The following is a 26,543-nucleotide window of genomic DNA, read 5'->3' as shown; positions in this document are numbered from 1 at the left end:
TACTGGGTCCCCCAGTCCCAGCCTCTCCCTCCTCAGCAGCCAGCTTGGGGGTCTCCGCATCCCAGGCCGTTTAAAGGACGTCAGTCAGAGCAGGGGTCACGGCTCCACAGCACCAGCCGCTTCCCACTCCGCCTCCCTCCCGACTCTACTGCTCTCGGCGGCAGAGCAGAGCGGTAAATATGTGCAGCATTACATATGTATAATGGAGTGTAAATAACCCCAAAAAGTGCATTGTAAATAGACTCCAAGTTTATCCTTTATTAATGAGGCACTGAGTGCCCTGCTGTTTTAGAGCAGCGAGACTTTCATAATATCAAAACCTAAATTACACTTGTGTCTCTCATTCCCAGCAAACGACAGCATCATTTCAGGCCTCTTTGCCACTTGTATTTATTTATTCTGCTATTTATTTATCTCTCCCACCCAGCATGCAGAGCGGCTTGGAAGATGCCCCCTGCCCTCTGCGTGGGAGGCAATGGCCCCCCTGGGAGCAGCCCCACATCCGGGGTCCTGGCGAGACCAAGGAGCCGGGGTGTTGCCTTATGGCCAAGGACTGCTCTGTGCTGGCTGGTGAGATGGGGCAGACCTAGGAAACGTGGGTTCAGGATCCATTTCTGCCAGGACTTCAGACACCACCAGAGCCAGAAGTCCTCTCCTTCCAAGGACTGAAGGACACTGGCAAGATCCTATGGTGCCTTTTGGGTGTGTTTGCTCAGGAGCTGGAAGGATGGGAATGAGGAAACCCTATGCTCATGGGACAACAGCTTCTCATCAGCTTTTTTATTAATTAGAATATTAGGGCAGGATCTCTTTTTGGGGTTGTCAGCTCAACCATCTTGAGAAGGGTACAGCTAAGTGGGCTCCGTGCTGCTTCCCCATGCCCAAAGCAGCTCTCTCGACTCAGGCTTCCAAAAGCATTGGTTCTGCTTGGTGTGGGTAAGGCTGTGTCCTCTAGCAGTGTCCAAAGAGACCTTGAAAAACTAGAGAAGATGCAAAGAAGAGTCTGAGAAATTACTTTCATGCCTGGAAACGCTCCTGATCCTCTTAATGTATGTAGAGATGAAGACTAAGGTGACTTTCTCCAAATGTGTAAGTGCCTTCTTGTGATGTACCCAATGCTAAAAGACGGGTGAGTTTAAGCACTGAGGTATCCATGTGGAGGGCTGGAGCTCACCCTAACCAGACTGGAATGGGAAAAAAAGGCCCTGGTTTGAATTTTTCAGATAATTTGAAATGGGTTCCTCATGGAACCAATGACGGTCCATCACTGGATATGTCCAGATCCTGTAAGGAAGCCCTCCTGGAGGCTGCCTGCCTCAAGGTGAATGATCACATCCTGACTAGGAAGTCAATGAAAGCTTGCTGAGAACACCCTGGTGTGCCTGTGCCAGCACTGGTGGCTGGTGAGCCAGCCCGTGTCCCTGGGCTGTGACCGGACAAGCCGTGGGCATTCACATCCTGCCAGTGCTCATGGTCCCTATGGCTCTGGCAGGGATGGGCTCCTGGGGGATGGATCCTGCTAATGATGAGGACCAACGGAGCCTCTGAGGCTGAAACCTTATTGCACTGGTTTCACCAGGTGCCCTAACAGGGAACTGTTCCTGTCACCTCAACAGGGGTGCCATTGCTCCCCAAAAGCCTCACCTGACTGCAAAGGCTCCATCAGGGACCAGACAGTCCTGAGTGGGCTGCAGATCCCACGTGCTCTGAGTGGGGTGAACACCCTCTGCCTGCCTCCTTCTGCATGGAGAAACGGGAGCTGGAGCAGCACCCCTCTGCCCTGCGGGCACGGGTGCAGGATTGGTCCACGTGTCTTGTCTTGCCAAGGGGGAAGAGGGCCCAGGGCTGAGCAGCTTGCTGCTCGATGGTGCCCGAAACGGCACCGTGGCCTCACACCCTGGCCTTGGGGACCCCAAAGCAACTTGCAGTGCCATGGTGGAGGGCTGACACAGGTGTCCCCTTCAGTCCAGGGGGCTCATGCACACTGTCCTTGGCCCTGCTTCCAGCTCAGCCGTCACAAAAGGAGGATGCCGGACATGGGGACCTTGCACGAGGGGAGGTTGATTTGCAAACAGCCCCTGTGTCTGCGGCCTGGGCCTGGGACACATGTGAGGGGTGATTTACCCCCCAAGATGGACCCCAGCTGCTGGGGGCTGTCCAAAGTAGGGTGAAGGCAGCAGGGCCAGCCAGCACGTGGGGTTCCATCATGGGCCCGCTCCAGTTTCTCCTAGGGAGCAGGGAGACCCGGCCACGGGGATGCATGGCAGCGAGGACGTGGTGCGTCTGACACGGCATGTCACGGGGAACAGCCCAGGCTGATGGGCAGCTGAGCCCCTTCAAAGCTGGACATCGGTGCTCACGGGTGGTCTGAGGCTGCAGGATGGGCTCCTGGGGCTGAGCCCGCAGCTCTCAGCTCCTTAAAGCGCAGAGCCGGCTCCAGCCCAGCCTGCGGCTCACACGTTTTCTGGTCAAGCGCCTTTTTACAGGGCGGGGAAAAAAAAAACCTACTTAAAATGGGCGATTTTTTTACTGTGTTCTGGGTAACAGGCATTCAGCTGAAACCCAGCACTTCAAAGCAGTGGAGAACAGCAATTTTTTTTCTTTTAGAAGCCTAAAATATTTCCTCAGCATCAACCAGACCCACTCCAACCTCTTAGAAAAAAAAATTATGAAAAATTTAAGGGCGTATTTGTGAGGGGAAAAATGTACTTGTTACCCCATAGAGAAAAGAACAGTTGTGTATCAACACAGACTGTGGCCAGTGCTCTCCAGGAGCAGGTCGCTGCAGCGGGTGCAGGGTGCCAGGGCTGGTCCAGTTGCGGGTGCCTGGCGTCAGGGTGGCCGAGGCGAGGGTGCCCGGCGGAGGGTGCGCACCAGCAGATGGCATTCCCAGAATTTATTGCTACAGCAAGCTGCCTCTCGGAGAGCAGTCATGTAGGAGATGTCCTATTATATGGGCAGTTGACTTTAATAGTCATTGTGTGCTTAAAGCACAGCAAAACAACAGTGGGATAAAAAAAAAAAAAAATCCCCACTCCACTTGGATGGCCCTTTTCCCCCCAGCCCTGCTAGTCTATTTGTACAGTAAATTAAAAATATGAATCACTTCTCTCTACTGCCTCCCCAAACACTCATCCTGTCAGGCTCTGTGTTGTCTTCATTTGTATTACCTTAATTTAATGTTAATTATGTTCTTCATTTACAAAGAACAAGCATTTACACTCCCTGTCTGGGGATTTTCCACGCTCGCGGTCTCCACAGACTGGGAGGCGAAGGGGAGCGGCGGAGGCAGCGGAGCTGGGGAGGGGGCTGTTAGCACAGCCTCGGGAACGGGGCAGCGGGGATGCTCCCATGTCACCCCCCGAACGAACCGCTAATGATGAGCGCTATTGCCTTTCGATTTATGAAACCGTATCGCTGCCTGGGCTTAAATCCCCCGTAATAAATCCTTTTTAAAAGGTCCTCGGCCAATGGAGGGCAGAGATTTATGGCGGGGAGCCGGGGTGGAGGGAGGGTTTGGTGGCAGGGTTTGCTGCCAGGGGTGGCCTGGGAGTCCAGCCGGGGATGTCAAGTGGCTGGGAGCCCGGCCACCACCCAGCAGCCCCGAAAAAACTTCCTGGACACCTTTTCCCTGACGTCTGCAGGCTTGTCAGATGCTGCTTGTGATGGGATGCCCTGTGACCACAGCGTGGATGGGGATCACAAGTCCCTGCTCCTGCCTCGATTTCCCCATCAGCACCTGGAGATCATTACCCCCTCCCAGCTCTCACCATCCCCAGAAACTCCCAGCCTTGGTGACAGCCCCAGGCGCTGGCTTGGGAGCCAAACTTTCGGGGGCACTGGTAGAAGTGACTCTGCTTGTGTGTTGCACAAGTGTGCGTCCATGCGCACGCACGTAAAGGGCTCAGGTCTCTAAAAAAGCCACGCGGCCCCCCAAAACACGACTCTCCATAGCGTAGAGGCTGCGTCTGGGAAAAGCAAGTATGGAAAAGAAGTAAAAAAGAAGAGCAATGAAAGAAAGCGCTGGGAGCCTTCCTGACGCAGCTGGCACCTCCCTGGGCCGTGGGACGCACGGCTGCCTTCGCAGCCCCTGCCCATCCCCTGGGGTGGGGCCGTGGGGTGAAGGCTCTGTGCACGGCCGCATTTTCAAACCTCGTGCCCCTTTTTCAGCGCTGCCCACGGCCACCTGCTCCCTGCCATGCCCGAGCCTCTGCGACCTCATCCAGCCGCAGGCCAGGGACATCAGGGTCTTCTCCCAGAGGAGCTGCAGGCTGAATTTGGGCAGAGGAAGAAATATTTTGGACCCTCCTGGGCTGTGTCAGAGTTCCTGAAGTCACATTTTGCTGTGCAAAGTGGGGTTGTACCAGGACATTGTGGGAGCTAGGAGGGCAGTGGGCAGAGCTGGCTGAGAGACACCCACCCCAAAACTCTCCCAAACACCCCAAAAGCTGATTTTTTTTAAAAAAAGCCACCCATATCTTCATATTCTGTATGATCACAGGCATCCCAGAAAAGCATATAAAACAGACTCCCCCACCCTGTAAACCCAGGGTGCCAAGGACCACCAACCACTGCCCACACTCCTCCCCATCATCACCACCTGTTTCCATAGCAACAGCCAAATATTATGGGGTGAGGACCTAGGCCCCTTGCTACTCCAGGGGCTGAGGCAGGGCCCCTTGCTGGCTGCTTAGAGGGGGCTGAGTGTCACGGGTCTGGCCCTCCAGATTTCATCTGCCCATGTGCCCGACGTGCAGCTGCAGAGCTCTGTCCAGACACCTTGTCTGTGGGGTGCTCAGCACCCCCCTCCCCCCCCATCACCATCCACCCCACTCCAGTCCTTGCCCAGACATAGGTAAACTCCACTGCAAGGTCACCTTCCCCTCACCCCCATTCTGCTGCCACAAAGGCTGAGGCCGCTCACTTCATGACACCAGTGGCTCAAATACACTCCAGGGGACAAACCTGCTCCAGGCGCAGGGGATGATCATCTCTGCCGTCCTCCACCGGCCGTGCCCGTGCCCTCCCTGTGCGTTCCCGCACACGCTCCCTTATTAACAATGACCTTTCCACTGCGCTCGCCGCCGATTCCCCAGTCCCAAATATCTTTTAAATGGGTTTCAGGAGCTGATGCGTGCTCCGTTAAAAGGCCACCGCATCACATCCACGCCGCCCCGCGCCGCAGCCTCCCCTGTCCTCACGCAGCACCACCCACACGCACGCTCGCACTAACATTTTAATTAATGACAACGATATTTTTTTTTCCTTCCCCCTCCCCTCATAAGCACTTTAATGTGTGTTCGCAGCCCGGCTGATCCCCACAGCCATGGAAATATTAGGTTGACGGATGTGGTCTGTCGCCAGCGCTCCCTCAACGGGTCTGCCTGTCAGCCCGCCGATGATGACATTAACACGGGAAGAAAGTGATGACAAATGCCCGTTATCAGGGAACGAGGCCTGTGACAAATCGCACGGCGCCTCGCGAGCAGCCCCATTACGCTGTAATAAAAAAAGATGGATGGCTCAGCGCACCGGGGCCCCAGCTAATGCGATTTCGCCTGGTCTCTCCGGGTTCTAATTAAGGCAGAAAACGGAGAACAAACAGGAGTCCCCGGTGCCCGACCCCCACCCAGCCCCCTCCCCCCGCCCTCCCCGAACACCCTGTGGTGATGGGCGCTCCCCCTCAGAGGGGGCGCCCCCCAGCCTCTTGGGAGAGGGGTTTGGGGGGTGTGGGTGCAGACAGACCGGGGCGGAGAGGGCGGGGGCTGTGGCAGAGGCAGGGGGCTGCTCCCAACCTGTGCCTGCGCGTCCTACCACTGCTGGGTGGGCTCACGGCTCCTCCATCCAGGGTGAGGGGAGGAGGTGGAGGGACACGGCCACCGTCAAGTGCGTCACTCGCAGACAAATGTCACCTCCACCATCTGCTGCAGTGTGCCGGGGGGGGGGGGGGGGTAGGAGGAGCGCTGCGTGGCAGAGAGGAGTCAGGACAGCGGGAGGAGTCGGGACAGGAGCCGGGACTCGGGAGGATGCTCAGCCACTGGCGAATGGGGATGCTGACACCGACCATCATGTCCCTGTGGGGACAGAGAAGGGGGGTGGCCATCGAGAGGGTGAAGCAGTGCATGAGGGGGGTCCCTGGGATGCTCGTGGGAAGCAGTGACTTGCTTTGGGATGGGGCTGAGGGAAGGCAGCTGGTGGGTGTGGCCAGGTCCCCCAGGGAAGAGGGCTGTCTGTACCCACTGAGCACACCCATGGCTGTGCCCTTTGTGGCAAGGAGATGGCCACAGCTGCCAATGAGGGGGAGAGAGAGCCCAATCCAGCACCTGCTGGGGGAAAGAGGCTGTAAGCCCCTCAGTGTGGGGTGCACAGGGAGGATGAGCACCCCATGGCCCTGGGCCGGGATGCTCAGGCTGTGCACGCAGACGCCTTTCCTCATGGACCCCACTGTCACTCTCCTGCTGCAGCCAGGTGCCCCCCACCCATCCAGCTGCCTGCACTCCCCCCCCCCCCCCAACTCCCTCCCACCACCCAGGTAAGGAGATAGGTCTGGTCTCACTCCCCACCTCACATCCTCAGACCCCCTAGGGGGTTTTCTCTGGCATGCTGGGGAAGGAGATGTAAAAGCAGTTACTCTATTCCTGTCCTCTCCCTGGAGACCCGAGGAGCATCCACAGATGTGGTCAGACTGACGGGGTGTCTCAGTGAGCTACAGACACCCCCACCAGCACCTTCTATCCAGATCCCAGTTGCACTGCCATTGGGGTCCCTCCACACGGCTGGATCCGGCCCCGCTGGCACCTTGCAGACATGGGCAGAGGCCACCACTGGGGTTTTTCCATCTTCTCCACATGCAGGGAAGCCCTGTGCAGCCCCCAGCCCTCAGAAGACCTGATGTGGGTGGCACCGAGGGGATGCAGCCCCTGCACCCACTTTGGACCCTGCAAGATAGCACAGAGCAGCCGCCGCCTCCTGCTGGGGGTTACAGCCGGGTCCAGCGTGGGATATTTCCGTTGTACTGGGATATTTCCCTCCCAGTCTGTAGGCTCAGACCCTCTGTTTCTTTTGCTTTGCAGCATGCATCCCCACAGCTCCAGGCAGGACACAGCAAGGCACAGGGAGTGGGTGGCACAGGGCCCTGCCAGGGGACATCACCGTCCCAGGCTGATGGAGACGGAGGCTCGGATGAAGGCTGCTCCTTGCCCGGGCACCACGTTGTGCTTCTCTGACTGGGCTTTTGAAAGCGCTTTTTCTTTTCAGTGCAGAGCTGGATTTCTTCTGCCATGAGTGATCCCTGTCATGTCCTGGAGGAGTTATTGGTCATTTCAGGGAGTTTTTTGAAGCTCCCACTTATTTACAGCTCCCCATGCACCTTCCGTGCTGTCCAGGCCATTTAGGGTGTTTGACAAACTTGAAATATTGCTGGAGCAAAACTAAGCCCAAACAGCAACTATTTTCAGTGGGAGCACCCAGCCCTGTAATACAAGCTGCTGATCTGGAGCGGGACTCACCTGTCTGTACTCTGTATGCTGCACCCAGGCCCGTCAGTGGCCAACGCTCAGGGGTGGCAAGCCACAAGCTGCGGTTGACTGAATCCAGCCTAGCCCTAAGAGGGATCCTAAAAAAAAAAAAAAAAAAAATCACTGCCATAATGTTTCAAAATGGTCTGCAGTGGGGTCATGTGAAGGACTTGATAAACTTGTTGGGGAGGGGCTGCTTGCAAGGACCTGAGCTTTCACTGCAGCCTTGCAAAGGTAATGCTCCGTGGTTGAGAAACGTGGAGCAGAAATGCGGTACCAGCTGGAAAGTACCACAAGTGTCAGCCCGGACACCAGCAGACCCCTTAGTTCGCAAAGAGCAGGAAGCCAGCTGGGACCACGACGGACCCACTGCATCTGTGGGATGGCCAGGCACTGCCAGGAGAGGCTCGTGTGTCCGGCCGAGGGGGTGGCAGCCAGCACGCCCCAGCCCTTGGCAGTACAGCACACCAAAAAAGAGCCCCTCCCACAGCGAGCAGGCAGGCAGAAGTTGCTTATCTCTGGGAAAGTCCTAATGTCTTCCATGCATATGGTTTGTGACCTTCTCATCCTTCACCAACAGGGAGCAAAGGCTGCGTCACCTGTGCAGCATTGACCTGAAATTTGGGTAACGCCAGACAACAGCAGTACAAACATTTGCCAAAACCGTGGCCCCAGCCCTGTCTCAAAGATGGTCTTAAGGGAGAGTTTGTGCAGATATCTCGTGGGGATGCAGTTTTCACCCCAGGGACTGTCTCAGCCTCAGGACCCTGCTCTGCCTTTGGGGGTCACGGGTGCCACCCTGTGGGTAAGTCCTCAGCCAAACCAGCACACGCTGTGTGGAAAATACACTGCAGAGAGAACTCCTCCTCCTCCTCCTGGCAAAACAAAGCCAAATCAGGAGACTGGGCAAGCAGGGAACTCGTGCAGCAGGAACCGCATAAGCAATGGGACTGTGGTTGGGTTTGTTTCCAACTTCCCCTCCACTGCTCCCGTCGAGGCAGGGTGACCCCAGCCCAGGGCACACTGATGACGTTAGCCATGGCAGTGCCACCCCTAGGGGACACTCGGGTCCCGTGTGAGCACAGGACAGCAAGGAAGTCACTGTGTTGTGCAACTCCTGCAGAGTTTCAGGAGTCAGAAACCTTGTTCTTGTGCTCTTGTCATTTTTTTTTTTTAAATGTTCTCACTTATTGCTGGACAGTGGGGAGCTCTCAGCCAGGAATGAGGCACGTGTTCTTTGTAGTGTCCCCAAAGGCTCCCCTCAACCCACTCAGACCACCTAGACTGGCAGGTCAGGCTGCCATCATCCCGGGACAGGGAGCAGCTGCCTGGTGGGTATGGGAATATCAAGGTTTACAGCCGTGATGAGGTCCCACCCTAGCAGTGGCTGCAGGCAGGGACTGGGGGGCAGCTGATACAGCCGTCCCCAAAGCTCAGCTCCCACAGCCTGGCCGTGTTGCCAGGCTGGTTATCCAGTCCAGCTGGGAAAACAAACAGGGCTTACTGTCAAAACACACAGAAAGCATGCGGCGATGGCGCTGAGTGACACAGGGCCCATGTGCACTGCGGTGGGGGGTCTGGGACCTGGAGTGTCCCATGAGGGGGGCAGGGGGAGTGCAGCACCCACAGGCGATTTCTGCACCCCAGGGCTCATGGATCAAGCAGGAGGTGGGAGCACCAGACCAAGGGGACGCTCCAGGACACCGACCCTCTGTACCTGTGCCAGGTCCTCTTGGTTCCTCATCCCAGCTAGTCCTGGCCCGGGGCTGGGCTCAGACACCCGGCGCCCTCCCTGGCTCTGCTGTTGACATTCATGAAGCCATCAGTCCATGGGTACCTCAGTTTCCCTCCCAAAAAGAAGCCACCCCTCCAGGCTTGGTGCTGCTGACCCAGGATTCCCTGTGGGTAAAAGAGGAGGAAAGGAGGGTCAGGGAGAGCTCTCAGGAGACGGGACAGGGACAGGGTGGAGGGGGACAGCTACACCTGCCCCAGCCGTGGCTGCCCCTGGCTCTGGGTAGCTGTGCCATTGCAATCAGAGCCTCGGACCCCCCGACTCCACCCTGCACCCCCACCCCCACCCCAGCCCCCTGCCAGCCACTTCACTTTGGCTGTAGCCCTGCTGACCTGCCGTTAGTTGTAACGCCCGAGCCAAAGTAGGAGGTCAGCACAGGCTGGCCCGGACATAAATCAGTTCCCTGTGGGCGCGGAGACCGGGGGACAGCAGCGACAGGCACCCATCGCGTGCTGCAGCACCCAACCCGGCCCCGGGATGCTGCCCAGGGATGGAGACCGTGTCCTCCGCCTCGCGTCCAGCCAGGCTCCCGGGGACCATCCTGACCCACCCCCCACCCCCCACCCCCCCCACCCCCCCCAGGGTCCTCAGGGTGATGGGAAGCGCTGTGCCACCCGCCCTAGGGGGAACAACGGGCGCGGCGGGGAGAAGGTGCATGGGCCCCTCCACCAAATGAAGCAAGGGGGGCTGAGCCCCTTAAAGACTAGAGGGGGCACGGAGGACCAGCTCAGGCGGTGTCGACAGCAGAGACAGGGGTGTCTGGAGCCGGGCCCGGAGGGGTGGCACCACAGGGCTGGGGGGGGGGGGCAGGCTGGGCGGAGGGGGCTGCCCCCCCCAATACGGGGCTGGCTGAGCTGGCCGCCCCAAGGGCCGCAGCACCGGCCCGGGCTGCCCGTACCCGGTCCTCCAGCTCCCTCTGCTGCCCGCCGGGGCGCCGGCTGCCCCAGCCCACCGCGCCGGGGCCGGGCTGGCCGGGAGCGAGGGCCCCGGTAAGGTCCTCACCCTCGGGCGACAGGGCGGCTGCACCAGCATCCATTCCCCCCCCAACTCCCCTCCCATCTCTCCATCCCAGTCTGTTGCCCCGGAGAAGGGAAGTGGGCAGAGGATGCTCCCAGCATGCTGCGGGGGATGTGAGCAGCCCTGAGCAGCCCCAGGTGCAATTGGGGAGCCCACCCCAGAGACCCCAAGGAGGGACAGACTATGACGAGAGCTCAGCCTCAATACTAGACACCGGAGACTCCACATAAGGACTGCAGCTCTGAAGTCCGGGCGTTCGTAAACCTCTCCTTTCAGCTTAGGTGATGTTTTATTTCTCTGGGCAGACAAGTGTGTCTGCACACACTCAGACTGCGAGTGTCGGGAGCTGCGGAGCGGCCCGTCTGTTTCTTTGTAAAACTTGACATAAGCAGGTAAATTATCCCCAGGTAACGCATTTACCATGAGAGGGGAAACGTATGTGCTGCCGCTGCTGGAGCAGAAGGTCCTGCCTCCCATTCCCCACGGTGACAGGGAGCCTGACTTACAGCCCCACTGAAGAGACAGCGGGTTTGTAAATGCCTCCGTTTGAACAGTTTTCCAGCCTGACCAGAGCCCATTGATCACTGGGGCAGGAGCAAAGCCAACGAAGAGCAGCAGGAGCGGGAAAGGCAGAGGCATGCGGCCGGACCCATGCGTGGGGCTGGTACTTCCTTGCGGGATGCACAGCCATGCTGTGCCTGGAGCTGGGTGTGTGCAGAGATGCTCGGATCTGGCCTCCCCTGGGATCTCAGTGTCCTTTCCACGCTGGGAGGTCCCTGGTCTGAGGACACAGCCCAAGTCTTTCACCCCTTGAACGAGCCGGTTTTCTTGGACTGGGACAGCAATTGCAAAAGGGTTTACGTCAAGGACGCCATGGCACTACAGGAGGAAGGTTCCTGTGCCAGGGTGGTACAAGCAGGGAGCCTTGTGGCACACACATTCAGTGTGAAGCAATCTCAGCACCATGGGACACATCAGACACAGAGGTCATGCCAGCGCCTCCCCCACCAAAAGCCATTCCCACAGCTTTGGGGTGTAGGGGCACGGCTACTTCAGGCACAGGAGTTGCCCTGTAAGATCTGGTGTGCTTTAGGCACGCTGTCCCCACCATGAAGCTGTCTACCCTCTCTGTGAGCCCTACACAGAGCTGGGAAGCTTCACGCAAAAGTTAGGGATGGCCAAGGGGCTGTGTTGAATCAGGGCACTCAGCTCGTGAGATCTTACCTGCAAGTCACTGGCGCAGGTAGGGAAACGGAGGCAGGGAGAGCTGCTGGGATTCGGAGAGCAAGGGAAGGTGGTGGTGGGCCTGTCCTGCCTGCACCATCGCTGCTAAGCCATAGGGAAAGCCCCTTGTCTACCAGGTGTGAGGTCCCTGCGCAGACCACCCCCATGGGATCGGGCTCAGCATCCCCCCGCCCCACCGGGGGAACAATCCTGGGCTGCCCGAGAGGGCACCGGCTCCAGCCTTTACTCCTCCAGGCACAGGCTCATGCTGACTGCCAGCCCCTGCCGCAGCCTCCACCGTGGGACACGGCACAGCATCCACGCCACGTTCCCTAGCGCAGGCCTGCTGTCACCAGGGTGGATCCTCCTCCAGCTGGAGACCACCGGTGCTGGAAACAGAAATTGCGATGCTGAGCATCAACGCTGGGACCTGATGCATCCCCTGCTGCACCCCCAGCTCCCGCTGCCCACCTGCCCGGGCAGGGGTCTCACTCTGCACACCCCCAGCCCTGGGGACACCCCACAGGGTGCTCTGCCCACCCACCAGGGCCCCCCCAGCTGCACCCCAGCAGCCCTTTCCTCTCGCTCCATGCCACGCCCACATGGCCCGGCCATCAATAGCACTTGGTTAATTAATTTGATGGAAACAGCAGGGACTGCACTTTGCATTTAGTGAACTTCCGAGAACTTCCAACCTCTTCTTCATAATTGGCCTCATAAATTTGAGGAAAGAGAGAAATCAGCAAAGCCAGAGGAGCGCGAGAGGCAGGAGAGGCCCCGCACGCGGGAGGGCGTGTGGGCACGTGAGAAGTGACTCTATTTGGTGTCCTTATTTAATTTTATTGCACAGATCCATCTTCGCCCGCCCCCTCCCTGCCTGGCCCTCTCTCGCTCGCTCTCCCTGCTGGGTTCACCTAATCATGATAAATTCATATTCATTTCCCTGCCTGCTCCGGCAGGGAGAGCAGCTCCCTTACGTTCGCCCGGCCGTGCTGCCATTAGCAAATACTCACTCTTGAGTACGAAGCACTGGTGTTAGGAGCCAAACCCCCGCCTCTGCACCCCTTTTCCCTCAGCCCCAGCACCCTCCCATCCGTGCACAAGGACAGGCGTGATGGCTAAGGACAGGCGTCCTCCCCACAGCGTAGAGAGCAGGGTGGGAATAGCTGCCTAATGCTCAGGGCTGCAGCGATTTGGCCCAGGCTTTTTCTCCCTTTTATCCTGGGGGGCAGAGAGATGCTTGATGGTAGGACACAAATTGCCTGAACCCTCACTCTGGACCCGTCTTGGGGTAAAGTGAAAGTGAGGGGCTCTGCAGCAGGAGCTGAACCTCCATCCCAGCTCCTCGACTTTCCACTCCGTCTCTAAGCGCCTCTGCGTTTGGGTTTATTTTTAATTTTCAGGATGATCAGACTCACAGCCAGGGATGGTGGGGAGGGGGTGTGCTGGGGAGTGGCAATAGCCAAAGCCCCTTCCTGGGAAGCAGGAACCAGGCAACACCTCATTAGAGATGCCTAAAACCATCTTTGCTCACCCTGCCTGCAACCATCCTGGGGGCTCAGCACCCACCTCACCCTGGGAGCCCCATCCCTCGGACATTCTTTGCACGTGTGGCATCCTGGGGTTTGGAAGAGGCAGAAGCTGTGCTGGGCTAAGGGGCTGGTCGTGCTGCAAGGGCAAAAGCGGAGTCTCAGAGGAGCACGCGGCCTGAGGGGATGCCGGGTTGGAGTTAGCCTCTGGTTTGAGGCCTGCAAGTGACTGAGAGGGTGGAGGGCAGGATTAGGGGCACAAGGAGGAGACGGTGTGGGGCAGCTCTGTCCCCTCCATCCAGGGCAGGAGGGACTGCCCAGCCCAGGGCTGACTCACAGTGGGCAGCACGGACCAGCTCCTCGTGTTTCTCCCCTTATACCAGGAAAAGGGAGAAGTGGGAGCCTTCACAGCATGCAGAATGGTCACCCCCAGCTGCTCCGGCCAGCCCTGGTCATGCTCCTTCACCTCCTGCCCCTTTGCACCTGCTGCAGCTGCACCCAAGGGAGAGGACCCGCATCCATTTTTGGCCCACCTGGCTGCAGTTGGCCACAGGAGGGCCCTCTGCCGCCTCCAAAGCTCCTGGACAGATACGTGGCGTGGGAGGGGACAGAAAGACATCGGGCCCCTTCCCTCACAGGGGGCTGGCAGGACTTCTCCCCCAGCGGCCTCCACATTACATGTGTGCACCAGGGCCACCCTCACTGCCGATTCCCAAGGGGCTGGGGGAACAGTCCTGCTCCAGAGCGTCCCCAGCCCCTCAGCCCCCGTCTGGCTTCCCTGTGAGGAAAAGCAGGGCAAACAGCAGGGCCAGGGCTTTGATGTGCTGCTGCAGCACTGCATTGGCACCAGGGTGTCAATTGTGTCCCTGGAGAGTAGGGTGACAAAAGGAGTAGGAGTAATATCACCCCCAACCCCCAGTGATGTCCCCAGCACGTGGCCTTGGTGAGAGGGGCAGCCCCAGCCCTCCAGGAACAGCTCACCCCAGCATCCAGAGCTGGAGGCAAAACCACGTTCATCCAGGGGCCAAGGTAAACAGCACCATACTCCACTCCCCGCCCCAGCCCAGGCAGAAACAGGCCCGTGCCCAGGGCTGCCAGCCATAAGGCTCTAGGAGAAATCCTCCAGGATCATCCCAGCAGCACCGGAGGGGTGAGGAGCCTCCATCCAACCTCCCTTTGGGGCAGGACTATCCCCAGACCTGGACAAGGCCAGCTGTGGCCCTGCTCAGCCAAGCCCGCCTGACCCCAAGGATGGGGATCCCCTCCTCCCAGGGGCTGGTCCCTGGCCTGCAGAGCCCTCCTGGGGAGAGAGTGCTCCCCCTGGACGTCCCAGGCCTTGCTCTGGGGCTGACCCCCCTTTGCCCTTAGAGAATCCAGGCCTCACTGTCTCTGCCCACCCAGCCCCTGCCCTCTCCAGCTTTCCCATCTCCCTTTTGAGCCAATCCTTCTTGCTGCTCATCACCACATGCTCCCTTCCAGGCTGTTCAGATTCCCCTTGGACAACCAAAGCATTTCCACACTCAGGACACTGAGCTGCGTTCCAGGCACAGGAGACAGAGCAGCAGCCGACTCCCACATACCCTGTTCCTTGACGAAATATGGAAAAGCTGATGGCAATCCCTTCCTGACTTCACGTGTGAAGTAAAAGCTCATTCCAAGGCTCAGAGCTTGGGAACTGCTCCCTTCTCAAAGCGCGACCAGCCACGCTGCCAGAGGAATAAGAGGACAGAGCCAGGTCCTGCTCTGCCATGGGAAAGGCGGTGGCCAGCCAACTCCCTGCCCTGAGATCCAGCAGTGGTCATTCAACAGCATGATGGTCTCCAGTGCATTTTCCCTGCCTGTTCTGAAAACAGGGAAATGGGCTGGCATGGGACGGGCTCCTGGTCAGCCAGATGGAAGGGTCCCAACAGTTGCAGGGCAGAGAGAAAAAAAGACAGAGATGTCAGGGAAAAAGAGAGAAGGGATTTATTATACTTCAAGTTCCAAAGCACCAAGACATACCAGAAGACATTCATTTCCATCAGGTGTTCAGTAGAAAGGCTGGGCTGACAAGTGACACTGCTGGGGTCAAGGCTTCCCCAGCAAACACCCCAGCCCACTGCTGGTGCCCACGGCTGACAGCGCAGCAAGAAACTGTGCAAACCCACCAGGTTTAATGCCCTCAAGCCTGCCCTAGCAGCAAACACGCAGCTTGTCACTGCACGTGACAAAGACACAGCAGAGTGCGGAACAGGGGTGGCCAGGTCCAACACAAAACAAGGGAGCAGGAGGCCAGGCCAGGCCCGGCCCAGAGACTGGCCAGATGGAGCCCTGGGGTCCTGGCACAGAAATGCCCAACCTGACCTTCCTGGCAGCTGATGCCACCAAGCAGCACCTCTGCCAGGAGGAACCACTGCAATACTCGTAACAGAGACAGAGCACTGAAAGTCTCTGGGACATTCATCTCCAGAATACAAAAATAATTGAGGTTTCCTGAGAAACAAAATTCACTCCCATGGAACTGACAGGGCCAGCACACACATACACATATACTCAGATACACACACACACACTCTCTGATCAAAGACCAGGTACCTCCACAGCTTCCACACATATAAAAGGAAAGTTTTGCTTCCCCCAAATCAGAACCCATCTATCTCCTCGTGTTTCTCTCTGCCTCTGTGCCTCCTGCGCACCAAACACACAGCCCTGCCGGGTTACATTCAGCGTCGTTACATTCAAACCCTTCCTGAGCACAGCTCCCCTCAAGCTGTGAGGTCTGCTCCTCTCCCGCACCGAGAGGAAAGGAGCCCCTGGGGCCAGAGCAGGGGGATCACAGCTCTCTGCACTGGAGGATCCTCAGCACACGATGGGCTGAGCAGACAGACACAGACATCGATCCCCACCTCTCCTTCAAGGGTTACTTGGCACCAGGGGAAGCTGACGGCAGTCGCAGCAGCCTGGCCCCGTGCAGCGAGACCCATTAGAGGACACAAGTCAGCTCAGATGGAGGGAGGACAAAGCAGCAGCGCAGGGGGATCCTTCACAATTCCCACAAAATCCCCCAGTTCCCAAGCACTGGGAGGTGCTGGATCACAAGGCTCTGCAGCCCAGCCTTCTGAAGCTTCCCCAGGGAGAGCAGGACCAGTGAGCCCTTCTGGTAGCCAGGGGCTGCCTGTGGCACTAGGCAGCGCTTCCAGCGTAGTTCCAGCCACCACAGCTCTGCTCGCGGCAGGGCCTCGCGCTTGTGAGGAGCCCCAGTTTGCTGGGATATGTTCCCCAGTCCGCAGTCACCACAGAGCAGCACCGGGGGAACCAGCAAAAAACCGGGAAAACAGCAGCACGGCAGCGGGCCCAGGGTGCTGGATGACAATCGGCTGTCACCAGTCCCGTTCCGAGGGCTCCCGGTAAGGCAGCCCCAGCTGAAGGAAGACATCTCTTTCAGTGGGAGTGGGCAGAGTATGGCCAGATGCCACCTTGACACCTCCAGGGCCTCGCACCACGGCCGAGCTGAGGGCATGCTCCGAGAGGCTCATGCCCTTGGTCTTGGCCAGGGCCCGCATGGAGCGGTTGAAGTGAGCCGAGCCGGTGAAGTAGAGCAGGGCGCAGGCAAACTCACTGTAAGGCACCACGATGATATCGAGCCGGCGGTGACGCTGGGCTGGCCCGGGGAGGCGGCACACCCCCAGGTACTTCTTCTGATCACCGTTGTCCTCCTGACTCACCAGGTCATCTGTAAGGAAGCCTGGAGAGAGAGAACAGGTAGAGAGAAGCTGAATGGCGGAGACTGACACTCCCACCCTGAACTCCCCACTGTCCAGACAGCAGCTGAGGTGTCTCATAATGTGCTGTGGAACCGCAGGGGCAGCCCAGCCTCAGTCCTGACAGCCTCACACAGACAGGAGAAGCCATGCTGAGCTGCAGCAATACTCTCTCCTTGAAACTGGCTGCAGAGCTGCTACTGGAGCAGGGCCAGGAGCAGGGGCAGTACTCCTAAGGACTTACAAGATGTCCTGTCGTTGGGAAAAGCAATCACCTGCCCTTCAATGAAGGCCGTTCACCTCACTGCCTCCTCAGCTTGGCCATGCTAAGAACACTTTGAAGCACGATGTGCCAGTCCCCAGTCCTCTTACCGCTCCTGTGGAGGCTCTCGAGCAGCTTGCTGAACACTCCACGGTGAGACTGCCCATCCGGGTGCGTGACCAGCACATCCACGTCTCCACAAGTGGGCTTCCCCCGACGGTAGGAGCCACATGCCACACATATGAGCCCCGGCTTCAGGGCCAGGGCAGCTTCTCTGACCTTCAAAAAGAGAAAGAGATGAGGAGTAAGAGATCAGTCTCTTCATGCCATCAAGACAGCAAAGTCTTGTGCCTGCCTTGTGGCCTGTCCTGCATTTTCAGGGTCTCCATACAGAGCAGACACTTGGCAGGCAGAGCAAACTGCCCCACCGAGGAGGCTGGCCCGCTGTCAGGAGCCATGTGAGATGGGGTAGCCTCTGCCCAATCCTGCAAATGACAAGCACACTGCCACACAATACAATAATACCATGCTACCATCAGTCATCAGCCTTTGGGGGCACTGGGCTGGAGCTTGGTTGGGACAAGCAGGAAGATGCAACAATGCTGAGGAGGCAAAGTGTGGCACAACCTTTCAGAGCCCTCGGTTTCCGAGACAGCAGGAGAGAAGAGATTTTTCAGCTCTCCTGTGGGCCAGGAGGGCAAAGCTCACTAGCTCTGCCCACGAAAAGAATCAGTTCAACACGAGATGGTCACAGATCCTGTTTCAGAAGCAGAGGTGGGCTCATGGCGAGTCTCCCCAGCAGGACCCAAGACAGCAGAAAATCGGCAAGTGTCCCTTGGAGCGCGCTCCTGCCGGGAGCTCTGCCTTTGCAGGAAAGCTGGGCTTCCTGACCCAGAAAAATCACAAATGTCCCAGCATTTTAGACTGAATGGATGCCAACATGCTACTGCCAGTAGACACATATAATCAGAACTTCCCCTAATGTAGCCACTTCCAGGCTGGATCCCAGCTCCTGTTTTGCGCAGACAGCGCTAATTCTGATGGCTTCATTCATTAAATGCTTAAGAAAGGCTCCCAGATCCTTGGACAGGAGTAAAGTATTCTTGGTCTGATTGTGCCAATCACCCTGCTGGCAGCAAATAATTAGGGGCTCAGCAATTCTCAGTGACGAGGCCATCACAGAGGCTGGGGTTCAGGAAGGCAGTGTCCATGCCCACAGCCCCTTGTCACTCTTGGGGATCATCCTTCATTAGCAAGAGATAAACCCATTAACCTTTGCCCCAGAGGTGCTCCAAGAAGCTACAAGCCTTTCTCATGCGGAGCAAGCCCTCCTCTGGTTTTCTTGCCCCCCTTCTGGCTTTAAATGAAGATTTCTAGAAAACTCCCAGCCCCACTCAAGAGCCTAAAAGCTCCTCAGATCTCACTGTGACAGGCAGCACAGACAGTGACTAATCCCTCATTCTCTCTCCTGGGCCTGGATCAGAGGTGTGTGCGTGTGTATGGAGGGGAGCGCAGTAATCCCATCAAGATAACAATAGACCCACCCCCAAGAGCCAGTTCCTCGACCCAGCCTGCCTGGGAAAGGGACCACTCACCACCAAAATGGCTAATCCGGCACACGGGACTGACACCCCAGCAGGAGCCTGCCAGGAGTGTATTCTTCGTGGCCAGGCCCTGTGGCCGAGTGACAGGGTCACGCTGGCTGCTGCTTCCATGGTGATCCGAGAGCACAGGGGTAGCAATGACGGTGTGTTCCCCAAGCTCTCTGCTCATATTAGGGTACACTGGCTTAGCATCCCATAATCGTGGAGCGCCATGGCGTACTAGAGCAAGCAGCACCCATCTGCAACCTGGACACCCTTTGCTTCCAGCAAGGATATCCACTCCACACTCTGTCCTCCCATTGACAACCAGACCACAGGGTGCTCACAGCTTCCTTTGGAGAAGCAACACCAGTGAGACAGCTCAGGGGCCTCGGCTGGAAGCAGACATCTCAGAGATGAGAGGCAAGAAAGAGGAGTTGGGAACCTGCTCATCCCACCATGCCACAGACAGCCTTTTTCAAAGCAGCGTGTAGAACTGACACCTGTGAAATATCCTCCTCCTTGCCAGGCACTCAAACGGAACCTTCCTACGGTTCCTTGTAGGTGCCTTGCAGGTGCCTTGTGTGCCCATGCCTAAAAAAGGTCCCCCAAGCACTGACACTGGTCAGAGGAGAGGCTGAAGAGCTCAGCTATAACCGCGAGGGACATTTATTGATACAGCGTGCACCCTCCTGTCCGATCCCAGCAGGTACTCCATGCCGAGGGCCCAGGGCTGAGCTACTCACGGTCTTCTCTATTTCCGCAGCTTCCTCCCGCGGCATGCGCTCCAGGAAATCCGCGTAGTGCTTCAGCCCCACAGTTTGCTGGCTGGTGAGACTCGCCTTGCTGCGGATATCATCCAGCGTCCGGAAACCCTGGTGCAGACCATGTGATGATATTCAAACACCCACCAAGACTTCACTCTTCAAATACTTTCAACCAAGATTTGGGGAGATTGCATTTAACTTGTCTCAAGTCCAGGCCTCTCACAGCTTCTGAGATCTCATGTAGAGATCACTTAGGGCCTCATTACTAAAAGAAGGGATTTAGGCAATCCCACTACTCAACACACACCTCTAACGTCAACCCCACAATGACTTTGAATCTTAACCAAACTTGACAGAAGGGTACTGTTCTTAAGGCACTGTGTTCCTACAGCTTGAAGGAAAGCAAGTGACGGAGGTAAAGGAAAGACATCCAAAATGTCCCAACGAGGGAAAGCCTACAGTGTGAACACAACCACATTTTCAAGACAGCAAAGAATCCAATCACAAAACAAACACTACAGGAAACCAGGCTTCATGGCCAAGATGTCCTGGCTCAAGTCTGGCTCTTAGCAGTGTCATTTCAGTGAGCAGTGTGACATGAGCTCCAAGCAGCGATGCTAATGGAAGAGGCAGTGTCCCTCCTACTCCTTCTATCACATCACTCTGTCCTCTGCCCACCACCCAAACTCAAGTCTCAGCTGGGTACTCTCCATTCTCCCCAAATACACCCACAATATGACCCAGCCTCACAGCTCCTCCTATAAAAGCAGACTCAAATCCCACCCGCAGATACCAGCAATTGGAAACTATTTGTGAAAGGAATCCTCCTGTGCTCAGAAGCAGTCTTCTAACCCTAGTCTGAGGACTTCTTGTATAAGGCACTAAACTTACCTGCTGGTACCACATCTGAGCTGTCTTGACCCCTGCTCCCCAGATGTTGGAAAACAACTCCAGCACAGGCACACTCTCACTGATGTGATCCAGCTTGCGCAGGTGCCCACTCTCCAAGATCTCCAGGATCTTCTCTGCCATCCGCTTCCCAATTCCAGGGATTTTACAGGCTTCCTAGCAAGAAACCAGAACTGCTGTTGGAAAAGCGAAGGTCACAGACAAGCTAAGGAGCTGCTGCCCACTCAGTGACTGCTAAGCGGCAGGACTAGTTCTGCCTGATGGTCTCTTCTCTAGGCCAGGCTTACATAGGCTATGCCAAGTGGAAAAGGACAAGCATGCAGAACAGGACTGAAATAATAACAAGCTGAATGGCTGGACCGTCACAGTCAACCAGGCCCAGATCCAGTTAGTTTTATGTACTATCTCTAACAGTGGCAGTTGCTGATGCTTAAGAGAAGGGTGAAAATGACCCTGCATTGAGCCTGGAGAAGGCATTTATCTCATATCTGCTCATATCTGACCCTAAGAAGCCCAGACTCCACTTTTTTGCTGATCTGAAAACACTGCAGGTGGTCAATGAATCCAACTCACTTGCTACACAACCTCCATCAGAATTCCCAAGGCCTGAAGATAAGGTATTCCATGTACAGAAAGAGGAAGGGATCCAGTTCGTAACAGAGCTAGGATGCTGAGTCTATCTCCCTGCTCCACCACCCTGGAGAGGTATTTTACCTGGTAGGAGGTGACTGGTTTGTGGTAGCTCTTGAGTGCATTGATGGCTTTGGAGTAGCCCAGAGCTCTCCACTTGTCCCCCTGGACAGAATAGGCCTTTGCCAGCACTTCCAGCTTCTCTGTGATGCACTGGTTGTGATTCTCCTTCTTGCTGTTGGAGGAATGGGCACAAACCCATTTGCTGGCAGGCTGGGCCACTGTGGAAGAACTGTCACTGGTCTCCTCTGATGATTTCACAGGGTAGCGGCCAGAAATCAATGCCTCCAGATCTCCCTGGGTGACACTAGCATCTTCTCCTTCACTCTCTTCATCATCAGAGACTCTCTTTAGGGAGAGGTAGAAAAGCAACCATGTGAGAACAAGTGCATGCCTCACATACGTCCCCTTAGCACAGGCTGCTCCTGAGAGTAGGAAGTCAGAGCACTAACAGAGCTCCAGGGTACGTAGTGCTCCAACTGCCATCCCTGGAAGCTGTTGGTTACATGCACACCATAGCTCTTCATGCCTCAAGCTACACATGCATCCCTTAAAGCTGCACGCACATCTCACAAAGCACAACAGACTACAGACTGCTGCCCACCTGTGGTCCAAGCACACATACACCTCCTATAGCCACCCTGAGATCTAACCGAGGTCAGACACTGGTTAAGCGAGTAACTGCTGCCAGTAGCAGTATGACAATGCTGAAATCCCTGGGTGGGGCAGATCCTGAGTCCCTGCTCCCATTGGGAAAACTATTGCTGGTCTGGTGGCTGCATAGACACATCACTCGCACTCAGACTCTGCACCTTCCACCCCATGATGCAGATCACAGGAGATACACACTGAACTCTGTTTTCACATTACAGACAGAAAATCTTAACAGGGTAGTAAATTACAACCCCCCCATTTTCCCCATGGCTATCTGCAAGAGAAAAGGGGGAGGAAGGAATGACACAAAGGACTCCACATTCCTCAGTGACAGAAGAAAGAACCAATGTATACATTTGCTGATACCCTCAGCATTAAGATGCCTCTGTGTGGACTTAAGAAACAATGAGCCTTGGCTTCAGGTAACGAACAAAAGGGGACAGAAGTGGGAAGCCGCACAGAGGCTTTGTAGACTGCTTTACTCGCTGGGATCCCCTCCTCTCCTGATGTACAAACACAGGAGTCCACGAAGATCCAAGAGCTCCTGTACCGTGGAAGTAACTCTGAATGGCACAGGGCTGTTTAGGATCAGTCCAGCAACTACATGCAGCACACAAGTCCTGTTATGAGTTTCTGCAGAGCGTCAGCCTAACTAAGTCAGAGCCATATCCTTACAACCTCTGGTTCTGCTGGCTAATGAGGTCTGGAGACACAAATCCTGCAAAATACAGAGCTGAAATCTTTAGGTAGAAGAGGCAGGATGTTTCCCTTTTATATTCTTGTTTTATAAAGCTGAAAACAGGGTCAGACTGAGGACTTGATAGACTAAAGCAATTTTATTCACTTTGAAACCCTTGAAACACAACTCCCTTAAGACACTGCTCCCTCTAAGGGTAGCAAAGCCTCAGAGTGTTCAGCTTGGTTAGTAAGCCCCTTAAAGGCATTTAAAGAGCATGTTATCCAAGCACAATGCAAACAACTCTGCAGCTGGAGCACGCAATTTCCATCCTTTCAGCCAGCAGTGTCACACAGGTAAAACAGCACGTAAACCCCTGACTCTCTACGTTTTTCCAACGAAGCTGATGGACTCCTTACAACCACATGTGCAAAACCAACCAGTCCCATTAGCTTCTGAGATATGCCACGATCCTGCAGCAGCTGACTTGCTAGAGCTGAGTGAGACTGGGATGCACACGGTTTGTCTGGAGCACAGCACACGAGTCAGGACAGTAGCTGGAGCCCAGCAACTGAGGCAATATGCCACTTGAGAGGGAGGCAGGCAGGCAGCCTAGGGTAACAGCCCCAGGGTTCAGCCAGTGAATAACTGGTGCTACTTGCAAAGGCTGCCTTGCAGAAAACTGCTGCATCCAGATGCCAGTCACACAGTGGTTGCTAAGTCTGACTGGTAACAGGGTTTCCTCACAGGAATTTACATCCAAACGCAGAACTCCCAGAGCAGCTCTTCTTCACTATGAAACATTGGCGCACTTGTCATCTCCTAGAGAAGAAATATCCACCCAAGCTGGAAAAGACTCTACTTACATGGAGGCTACTTCTAAGCTGAATTTCAGCTTCAGCTTTATTGTTGTAGCTGAGTCTTAAAAGTGGTTGGTACTGTCTTTAAAGCATATCCTGTGGGTTCTCTTCCTCTCCCCAAACTCACACAGTCCTAAGCTTGAGACAAGGGATTTTACTGAAGTGTCTACAAATACTGCTTTTGTGCAAAGACCAACAGGAAATATCATTGCTTGAGGAGATTGAAAGAAAAAAAAAAAAAGGCAATAAGGCTTCAGACTCTAGGAGCTGTCTGATCACCCAAAGTAAATGTGAGCAGAAAGGAGAGCAGATACCACAGGATCCATAACAGTAAAAAAGATCCTTTCTCCCATTAAGTGTGAGATTTGTTAATAATGATTGCCACTGAATTAGAGTTACAAGAAACAGCAAAGATGGGGTAACTGCAAAGGTGATGCAGTTATGCAGCAGCCAAGTCTGCCTATAGCACACTGGACAGTAAGTCTGGGGAGAAAAGATCACCCCCTACACACATTCAAGGGAAAGCCTAAAACAAAGGATCCCTCAGTGGGCTGCCAGTTAGGGAGTAACTACAGGGTTTTGTGAAATAAAATTTGGAACTGTGTTAGAAAACAGATGCCAGCATTACAAGGTATCTGCTACCCTAAGAGGTCTGGGGTAACTCTGCTATAGATAGATTTGAATTATGCCGATGCTCAGAAAGAATTCAGCAAACTTGAACAAAAATACAGAGAAAGGAAAGAAAGCTAACAGCAGGTTGGAGAAGCTGACTCACAGCAGAGACCACTAATAACCCAACACAGATATTTTAAGCACACCATCGCAATGATTTGAGCAGCAACCTGATCCACTGCACATGTGCCTGAACAGGGTGCTTGCCAAGGAGTGGAGAATGGGTCGGTATGGCTCAGGCAGGAACACAGGATGAAATATCAGAGACAGCTTCCTGAAGGGGAGATATTCTCAGCCAGGGAATATTCCTCAAAAGGACACTGGGGAAATACAATCATCAGAGTGAGCCTTGGCCTGATCAGAGAACCAGGACTGCTTCAGCTAGAAATGTTCTGAAGAGGTCAGGCATTTAAGGGGTGTTGTTTCTACTTTTAAGACCTAAAAGGGACAAAGAGAAGCAGTAACCATGTTCACAGCCTGAGTCTGCCAGCACCCACCCACTGAAACATCCAAATGCCTTCCCCTTGCTTAGAAAAATCTGCCATTGTATCCTGTGGGGATGCTCTTAGCCAGGAAAAGCAGCATGCAGGATCTGTTTGTAAGGTGAAGAGCCTGTGCAGGAAGCCTCACCTCAGCCAGCTTTTGCTGTCCAAGGGTGCCCAGGTCTTGCTGTAAGGAATCCTCCACCTGTGCCTCAGTATTTGGTTTCACTGCTCCCTCCTCTGCTGGTGGCTGGATCTCTTCACTGCCCAGGACCTGCTGCTGCTGCTCTTTCTGCAGTTCTCCCTCCTCCAGGTACCTGCCATGGATCAGATGCCTCAGTATAGGAGAAGAAGGACTCCACAGCCCCCCGAAGTTTGACTGAGAAATCCTTCTGCATGTTTTGGGATGGAGCAAACAACCCATATGAATTGTACGACCTCAGATCACATATTTGTTACTCTGGTTTTGGCTCAATTCTCCAATTTCCATCTACCTCACTGACCTGCAACTTCCACTCCTATCTATCTCATTCTTAAGACTATTTCTCCAAAACTTTGTCAAAACATTTTGATCCTAACCTGTGGATGCCTGCTGCTTCATTCCTTATTTCCTCTTGTGCCTAGTTGTCAATTCTCTCTCTACTTTTCATCTGCAATAAGTAAGAAACAGCATTTAATCATCAGGATTTTTAAAACAAATTTTGTTATCACTGATAGATTAGGAAGAGGTGCCTTTAGCACCTGTAGCAACTGACAGGACTCCTGTTAGCACTTCTGGGCTCTATTCCATATTTTGCTACCCCACAGAATGGCAACTGGTCACAGTCACTCCATTTCACAGTCTACACGGAGAAAAGTGACTTTGAGTCAGGCCCACAAGAGCTGCAAGGAGTTGCAGTCTGAGATTTTGAGCAGAGGTCAAATTTTAGTGCTGTTCAGCTTCGGATAGAAGCGCTGTAGACAGGAATGACAGTGTGGCATTTGCATACCTGTGAGGGATAAAGACACTGTAGCCAGCAGTACTCAGCAGCTTCTGGTCTCTAATGCAAGCACTTAGCCAGGATGCCTTCAGTAGCTGCAGCCCTGAAGGTAGCTTGGTTAATTTAAGGAGTCGAAAGGCCCGATCACAGTCCATATCTTCAGCCACAACGACATGTGTCACCTCTGAGGAGAGCTGGTTGCATACAACGCCCCCATTCTGGACAATCTGCTTGTGGAAGATCTCCGCCCTGGCTTGGCCAATGCCAGCTTGCAACACGTAGGCAGTGACTGGTTTCAGCCACTCTGCTGAGGAAAACACAGGGGCAGGAGCTCAGCGCAAGTGTCCCAAACCAATGGGGCTGCACATCTCACAGAGGACTTGATGGCACCAACAGTGGCAGGCAGTCTTTGCTGGGCACCAGCTGGACAGACCAAAGCAAGCTGGCCATGATCTCTACAGAAAACACACTCAAGGGCCCAAAAAAGCCTTTGTGGTAACAGCACCTCCAGTCAACAAGCTGGGGTAGGAGTAGTATATTCCACGTCACAGGCACGCAGGACTTACCCTCAGGTATCTCTGCTCCTTCCTCTTTTGGGATCTTTGGAGGGACACCTTTCGCTGAGTCATCCCTCACCTTCTTCCTCTTGGGAAAAGCTTTGACAATCCCTCGTGGCTCCATAGGCGTGCTGGGAAGTTTAGGTGCAGCCGCTGAATACCAGTAGGAAAGAAGGAGGTCGCTTAGAATGGCGTTACGCAACCACAACAACTTAAAATTAACTCATTTTGGTCACTGTCTTTGTTGGTTTGGAGTTCTTTTTTTGTTGTTGCCTTCCAAAAACACTTGCCCTGAGGGAGGCGCCTGGAAACAAGAATTGCAGCCCACAAGGTCAGAAAAATCAAAGTTAGGAACCACCAAAAAGCCACTTAAGAAGACCCTGCTAGAATACCTTAGAAACCACTAAAGCTGAGTTCTTATAATAGAAAATATCCAACTATAACATTTTGGAGCTCCTTCCTACCCAGCCAACAGAAGCAACTGTATGTCCCAGATGTTTCTTAAGTGCATTCCCAAGAGGGAAACGCCTCTCCTGCCAGGGCTGAAATCCAGTCACTGATGAGAAGAGACAGAGCAGCTGTTTGACACCAAGTGTTTCATACAGCCACAGAAGGAAAACCCCCAACCTGGC

The 26,543-nt window shown here is 55.1% G+C and overlaps 1 protein-coding gene across 7 annotated transcripts; it reads right to left on the bottom strand.

Moving 5' to 3' along the window:
• Window positions 1-234: 234 nt before the first annotated feature.
• POLL (DNA polymerase lambda) lies at window positions 235-26,341 on the bottom strand. Of its 7 annotated transcripts, none has more exons than XM_086751922.1 (12): window positions 25,921-26,341; window positions 25,364-25,661; window positions 24,523-24,691; window positions 21,055-21,378; window positions 20,323-20,496; window positions 19,411-19,539; window positions 17,192-17,360; window positions 16,678-16,803; window positions 9,235-9,416; window positions 7,509-8,131; window positions 5,796-6,074; window positions 5,219-5,499 (listed from the first exon to the last, which is right to left on the bottom strand). In XM_086751922.1, the coding sequence occupies exons 1-9, from the start codon at window positions 26,033-26,035 to the stop codon at window positions 9,340-9,342; spliced, it is 1,581 nt and encodes a 526-aa protein (XP_086608048.1). In that variant the 5' UTR covers window positions 26,036-26,341; the 3' UTR covers window positions 5,219-5,499; window positions 5,796-6,074; window positions 7,509-8,131; window positions 9,235-9,339. The 7 variants fall into 7 exon arrangements, with proteins under 7 accessions (XP_086608051.1, XP_086608048.1, XP_086608049.1 ...); XM_086751923.1 differs by having other exon boundaries at window positions 7,509-7,615; XM_086751925.1 differs by lacking the exons at window positions 5,219-5,499; window positions 5,796-6,074 and adding an exon at window positions 235-980.
• Window positions 26,342-26,543: the final 202 nt, after the last annotated feature.

The sequence above is a fragment of the Chlamydotis macqueenii genome, chromosome 7 (assembly GCF_036417535.1).
Source record: "Chlamydotis macqueenii isolate bChlMac1 chromosome 7, bChlMac1.mat, whole genome shotgun sequence".
NCBI lineage: Eukaryota > Metazoa > Chordata > Aves > Otidiformes > Otididae > Chlamydotis > Chlamydotis macqueenii.
Note: the sequence above shows the minus strand (reverse complement) of the source record. Positions and strands in the feature narration are given on the sequence as shown.

Coding starts and splice junctions, on each gene's coding strand:
- POLL (XM_010130543.2), bottom strand. CDS start 26,035: ATGGAGCCACGAGGGATTGTCAAAGCTTTTCCCAAGAGGAAGAAGGTG. Junction 20,497..21,054: donor AACCAGTCACCTCCTACCAG/GTAAAATACCTC, acceptor GTTTCTTGCTAG/GAAGCCTGTAAAATCCCTGG. Junction 19,540..20,322: donor CTCAGATGTGGTACCAGCAG/GTAAGTTTAGTG, acceptor GGTCTGCACCAG/GGTTTCCGGACGCTGGATGA.